This window comes from Thunnus thynnus, chromosome 17 (genome assembly GCF_963924715.1).
Source record: "Thunnus thynnus chromosome 17, fThuThy2.1, whole genome shotgun sequence".
Lineage (NCBI taxonomy): Eukaryota > Metazoa > Chordata > Actinopteri > Scombriformes > Scombridae > Thunnus > Thunnus thynnus.
The window spans coordinates 17,642,474-17,649,548 of record NC_089533.1 but is presented as its reverse complement, the minus strand read 5'-3'; the positions used below and the strand labels follow the sequence as shown (position 1 = coordinate 17,649,548).

General features: G+C 36.7%; 1 protein-coding gene across 1 annotated transcript; it reads left to right on the top strand.

Annotated features, from left to right (window-relative positions):
• Positions 1–209: 209 nt before the first annotated feature.
• Positions 210–6,771, top strand: LOC137168332 (adhesion G protein-coupled receptor E3-like). The gene is made up of 10 exons (XM_067570874.1): positions 210–328; positions 406–581; positions 689–883; positions 1,166–1,369; positions 1,528–1,769; positions 1,873–1,939; positions 2,765–2,856; positions 3,318–3,477; positions 3,741–3,803; positions 4,141–6,771. The coding sequence occupies exons 1-10, from the start codon at positions 289–291 to the stop codon at positions 4,219–4,221; spliced, it is 1,320 nt and encodes a 439-aa protein (XP_067426975.1). The 5' UTR covers positions 210–288; the 3' UTR covers positions 4,222–6,771.
• The last annotated feature ends 304 nt before the right edge of the window (positions 6,772–7,075 follow it).

Here is a 7,075-nt window from a genome sequence, read left to right as displayed (position 1 = left end):
CAAGTCAATCAGAGTTAGTAGTAAAGGAGACGGGGAGACTGGCAGTGTGATCCTGGGCATCTCAGACCGTCTAGTTTCTGCAATGGTGTCACCAACTCAGAACCAAACCACAAAAGCAATGCAGACTTCAATAGTGGGTAAGAGAAGTTCCCCTACATTTGGATTCTCAGTGAATATCAAAGTAAACTTACTTTAATTCCTATCCATCTCCAAGATTTGAGTCTACATGCCATTGGTCCAGGGAGTCATGATGACATCAGTGTCGCCCTGTCTGCCAAAGGACAGACCATGGATATCAACTTGCAGTCTCTGGCCAAGAACAACAATGGTGAGAGAGATTAGATTATAAAGCAAATGTGATTACAAACATAAATAATTTTATTTATTCATGTTTGTTGATTTTAGGTTCTGCAGCTGCTGCCTTTATGATACTAAATGGGATGGAGAGTCTTCTTAGTCATCAATACTTTAAAACAGAAAACAAGACAGAGATGTACTCTGATGTTTTCACTGTAATATTACCCTCAATACACAACACCAACCTCACCGAGCCTGTCAACTTCACCATCCAACACAAGAAGGTGCAGCAGCATCAACAAAGATTGTACACCTATCCATCCATCAATCCATAAAGAAGCTAACTTTAAATGTATTAAATGTAAATTTTCGGTTTCTCTTGGTCTCTCAGAAAGTTCCTGAATCTGGAATAGTGACTTGTGTGTACTGGGAAGACAAATGCGAGAACAATGGAGAGGCAGGAAAAGAGGGAGAGGCAATGCGTTGGTCAGTAGAGGGCTGTTGGGTTGCATACTCTGATGAAAACCACACAGTGTGCAGCTGCTCTCACCTTTCTACCTTTGCCCTCATCATGCAGATCGGGGAGGTATATCAGATTTCTATGTATTTGGTAAAAGTGTGTTTCTGAGGTCAGGGACACACTGATTTGAGGATGAGTTACATGATGCATACTGGACTTCACCTATTTGCATATGTTTGCCTGTCAGATTTCATAATGCTAACATCAAATGATTTGAAAAGTGGGGCTAAGGTAGGATGGACTTAAAATAAGATGTCAGATTAAACATCTGGTTTAAATGAGAATTCAAATCTTCTAGTGTCTGTGTCCAATCTACACGTTGCTCTCTTTTGTCTTTTGCTTTCTCAGCCTCCACCAGAGGAACCTTTCTTGGAATGGCTAAACCGAATGTGTGTGATTGTCGGACTTTTCTTCTTTGCTTTGGCCATCCTCACCTTCCTCCTTTGTAGCTGGAACGCCAAGATCAACAACACAGCCCGTCTTCACCTCTGCCTCAGCCTCTCCTTGTCCCATCTGCTGCTGCTGTGGAGTGACAGATATGTTGAACATGAGGTACAGTAACACTAAGATGCAGAATACCTCATGGGCCATAACATGTTTTAAAAGTGACAAAAAGGAAGTTAACCATTCTCTGCATGGAACAAAAAACTTAAAAGCAAGGAGGAAACATTTGATAGTATTTTTAAGATACTCCTTATGTATCTCCACAGCTGGCCTGCACTGTCATGGCAGGACTTCTCCACTTCTTACTTATTGCAAGTTTTGTGTGGATGCAGCTGGAGGCTGTACAGCTTTATCTGCTAGTCCGAAGGCTCTCCAAGGTGCAGGTCATCCAGAGAGATGGTCTCCCCAAACCGCTTCTCTATCTGATTGGCTACGGTGTTCCATTTGTGATTGTGGGTATTTCTGCATTGGTGTACTCTGATGGATATGGTGCCACTGAGGCAGGGGTGTGAGTAGGACAAACAGTAATACATGCTCTCATTCATATTCCTCTGTATGTCTGATTTGCAACTAGGTTGAAATTATTGCTTATTATTTTGATTATGTTGCAGGTGCTTGCTTTCGAGACGTCGCAATTTCAATTGGGCTTTAACAGGCCCTGTGATTGTTGTCATTGGAGTGAGTATATTGCATATTGTTAATTGCATGCTATATTTTTCAGTACCATTAGAGCAGATGGATTTTCTTAAACTTTAGCTTGTCTGAACAATTTTTAGCCAACACAAAACCCAGAAATACAATCCAACATGGACTTTGAGACTAACTTTTTCCAAAAGATCTTTGTTGGGCATGTTGAAGACGATACAATGTGTAATGCTTTACCATGACGACCCACTGAACATGGTGCATTGCAAGTTTGCCCCTAATTTTCTATTCTATTCACCTGTCAAAGCATTGTGGGATAGCAGGAGATGGGGGAACTGACCAGAGACACTAAAAAAGGGAGGGGTTGAAAAAAAGGAAACTTTATGCAAATTAGGGTGAAAAATCACCTGGAAGTGCTACAGTGGTGTGTTTAGTTTAGTTCTTACCAGCAGTGGATACAATTCTGTACTGGAGAAATGTAGTTTCTGAAATTCCTCTTTTGTACTCACAATGCCAACATTGCAATACAGACAAAATAGGTATGCTGCATGGCACAAAGTCATGTGAATTATTGAATAAAATCGCTTATTTACACAATGTTTGCTAACAAGCACTCTTCCAGAGTATTGACATGCCCAAAGGCTCTTTTGCGGGATTAGCTCCCTTCCAGTGGGTCTTCATCCTTAGCTTCAACTCATATCAAAAAAGTTCACATGAAGACACATTATACTCTCTGGTCTTACATCAGTTATAAACACCTCATACAACTAGAACAAAATTATGTTTTATGAAATATGTAATTTATGAAATATTCTTTTCCATCTCAGCTCTGCCTCTGTGTCTTTTATTTTCTTAAAGTTTAATTGGATGGTGTTCTGTGCAACATTATGGAGTCTGAGACCCACTTTGGCCAATATGAAAAGTGATATTTCTCAATCCAAAGACACCAGGTATGAGTGCTCAAGATTGTCTTTGCATTTAAATGAAAAATATGAAATTTGTGTTTGGATTATCCAGTTTGATTCTTCCAATAGCAGTGATGTATTTCCTACTAATTGCTTGGTGGAAAGTTGAAGGTGACAATTTATAATGCACATATAACAATACATGTTCTGTATATCACTGAGTTTACTACATAATGTTCATTTGAATGCATATGATATTGGTCATATTATATTCTACATACAGATACATAATTTTGATCCTCTTCAAACTGACACCAAGAGTGAAAAGTAGTGTATACTACTTATTCTATACTACTAATACTATATAGCGTTATTTGTTAAATTTTTTGTCACGTTGTTTTTGAGTGTTAATAAGTGTTAAAAGGAGACTGTGCTGAATAGATATGTATGTTTAAAAAGTTATATATTCTTAAGATAAAAACACATAAAATTATCATTGTTTACAGGTTGATTGTGTTCAAAATCCTGGCCCAGTTTGTCATACTGGGTTGTACCTGGATTATAGGCCTGTACAAGACGAACCTTTTCTTCCACGTCCTCTTCATTCTCATGAATTCCCAGCAGGGAACCTTCCTTTTCATCGTACACTGTCTGCTCAACAAAGAGGTAATCTTTAGCTCCGTCACTCTTCTTTTCTATATCTTGCCCTCTTGCAAAAGTCCAATAACTAGCCTAGTATCAACAGCTAAATATGAGGGGAATATGAACGGAACAATAAAGATCCAAGATCCCCTCCAGACATGTTTACTTGGCTATGAATAATAATTTGTGTGATAGAGTTTTTTCCACAAGAAAGTTCAATTACCTTATTAAATATGCCTACAATTACATCTCCTCTTCCTCCTGAATTGTTAATTTGTGTGTTCCAGGTGCGAGAGGAGTACAAAAGATGGCTGACATGCTCTTGTGGAAAGGACAGCGCTGTGGTGGTGGTGAGTCCCAGGATATACAACAAATTATCTCAATAAATATTATACATCTCAAGTTCAGTCATTAAAGAAAAACTGTATTACTGAAGAGTTTCATCTCTTACTGTACATCTCAAATAACTCTTTCAACTGATTTTGTATGTGATATGGAGGAGCTATCCCCAACGCTACAGACTGATGTGAACAGTGCAGAATTTAACCACAAAACACATATATTAATGTATTCATGATTTATTGAATACAATTTTAATTCAGGGTCCTGTTTTATATGTTATTGTTTGTCTTAACCCTGTATATCCATTTCAACAACACATATACTGTTTATGATCATTTATTTCAGGAGAAAGATGTGCCATCAGTCTCTGAGGACTTGGACAAGCCTGAGGAACAAACGGATCAGGGGAGAAAGGATGATGAGTAATCATGATGAAGTGAACAGAGAACAAGGGAGAAGAGAGACAGAACAGAGACAAAATCATCTACTTCAATCTATGATTTATGTTCATAAATTCCAGTTACATGAATGCAAAAGGTGACCTGTATTTCAAATATAAATGTCTACACTTAAAATGTATCATTATATCCCTCTTATTGTTATAGTTGGCCAAAGACTTGTAACGTTATAAACTAAAATGTTTTAAATTAACTAGTAGTCAAGTTTATTTAGGTTATACTTGTAATATAATACAATTCATGTTGTATTAATGCCATTAATTCATATTATTTTGCTGAATACATTTGAGATACAGCTGATGTAGCTGTAGCATTTCACAAGTTAGAAACTCTTACTAGTGTATTTGAAAGCTTTTAAAAATCTGGTGGTTTCTCATAATCTCTACACTGTCCTTGTAACCTTCAGTAAATTACTGATTAATAACGGATTAATGTAGCACACATCAGGGCTTACACAAGACATTAACAGTTCAAAACTATTTTTTTACACAGTATCATCCAAAATATTTATACAACGAGGCCCATAATATTAGAAGTCTTCACAGTGTTATGAAACACAAGGAAGACTTGTGGAAATTGTCACCATCTTACCATCTAATTCATTTGTTTGGGTGTGGGAGCTTCTACAAACATGTCACTGTTCACATCCTCAGTCAGTCACTGTCTAAAACAACAAACTTACCACAAGGTAAAACATTCATGTCAAGTTGTTTCTTCTATCTTTCCATTTGTATTCTATTTACATGAGAGTTAGGGCACTTGAAGGTGTGTCTAACTTTACAAGACAAATTTTAAGGACGGGGAAACGTCAAGCATACTTTCTCTTATTTACATTGTGTGTATTTATGCTACGTTTTCCTCAAACAATAATTCAGAGAAACAAACAGGGGGCACAAAAGTGTATAAAACTTGAATTGGTGGCAGAAAAAAAACAGCCAGGAGTCTCTCTGTACTTCAAAGAGGTTGTTTTCAGACATGAATGCAATGTACTGTATGAAATGTTAGATGTTATATCTGCATCACTCCTCATTCCCTTCCTGTAATGTGGGGTTATTTATCATCTTTACAAGACAACACTGATGTGCACTCCACTCCTGACAGAGTCACTTTCCTTTTTAGCATCATTTTGTCCTTGGAATCATAGATCTGTTTACTTTAAGAGTTTATTTTTATAGGGATGATGCACATTTCTCTATATCACTGTGGCAGTATTGGCAAATTGAAAAGTTTTTCTCTGGAATTTCTATTGCTGACATCTGCATTTCTGTTGTTCTTTGCGTGTTCTCATAAATTATTAAAAAAAAAGATAGATATCTCTGCTCATGGTATTGTTTGCACCAGAGGTTAAGAACAGCAAATGTAATATTATTGATGGAATCGTGGTGGGATTAGACAATATGTATAGAGTCAAAACAGAATTTGATCTGAGTGAAAAAATGTATTGATTATTTAAGTGGGATTACCAACTGCACATCAGAAATGTGGAACAACACAAATAAATGTGCATCATTGTTTATTCTTAGAATTGTAACGTCATATTTCAATTTGTCTGTAAAGTGTGTTTATATTTCAGATACAGACAACACTTTTTTGCAGTGCTTAAGCTTGCATGATCTGAAGCTGTTGCAATGCATAGGTCTGCTTCAAGGCTGCAGCGTGTAATCACATACAATGCCACAGATAGGAAGCAGTGTGATTTTTTAAAGATAATTCAAATAATATTGGGTTAAGTGTGAAATCCAGTGTTTCCTTTTGACCTGTATCCTTATGTCCCTCTGAAATTCTTATGTCTTTGTGATGGTAAAAATGTATTATAATTTGTAGCCATGCTAGTTGTGGTACAGAGTGATTTTTTTGCAGTAATGATGATAAAGAGGAAATGTCTAAGAAGGGTGGAGAAGATATTTCATCAGGACAGTTGCTGCATCCTCATTATCTATTATAAGTTCTTGTACAATTTCAGGATGGCCTGTGGCACAGTTGACAAAATAGAGGAGTAATCATGGGAAATAGCTGGTGGCTGAAAAGCCTGTATGACACTTCTCAGTCTTACCCACTTTAGAAGATAACGAGGACTGACCAATTATCAAATAGAACTACAGTGGAGTGGCTGAGGTCGCAGATTACAGAAGCTGCTGAAATCCCCTGTGGAAATTTGAGCAAAGAGAGGAAATAATAATGTCCTCTCTTCTCTTCCACTGCTTCATCAACTGCAACTTGGCCTTAATCCACACGCTTAACCACACTTGGCTATGCACAAGTCCACTTTTGAGTGGAGTAGATATAAAAGCAACCCTGTCTCCTCAAAATTAAATTCCCACACAACTAAACAGCATTCTCAAATATGTTTCGACGGAAACGTATTTTGTCTTGGATTACATTTCTTTGTGATGATTTACAAATATGTTTCTAATCATCATATCTTTACTTTCTTTGACCACTTGCAGAGATGTTATTAATTCAAACAATCATTCTCTAGTCTTATTACTATTATTAAAGTATTATTATTATTATTATTCTGTGACTATTTTTTTTCTTGTATCTCTACTGACATCTGATGTTTTGTGCATAATGACTGCTTTTTGAATAGCTGTCTGCCATTACTGTGAGGAATAAAAAGAGAAATAAATGTTACGATTTCAAATTTTCTGGCTATTGTTGTCTAACCTCTATGATACACACAGTGATGTCATGTGTAATAAGGTCCCCATAAAGGAACCCCCCACCCCACCCACATTTTTTTTCATTTAATTGAAAATAAGAATAATTTCCCTTTTTTATTTCGGAACAAAGCTCTCGGAGTTGTGTTTTAATAAGAATTC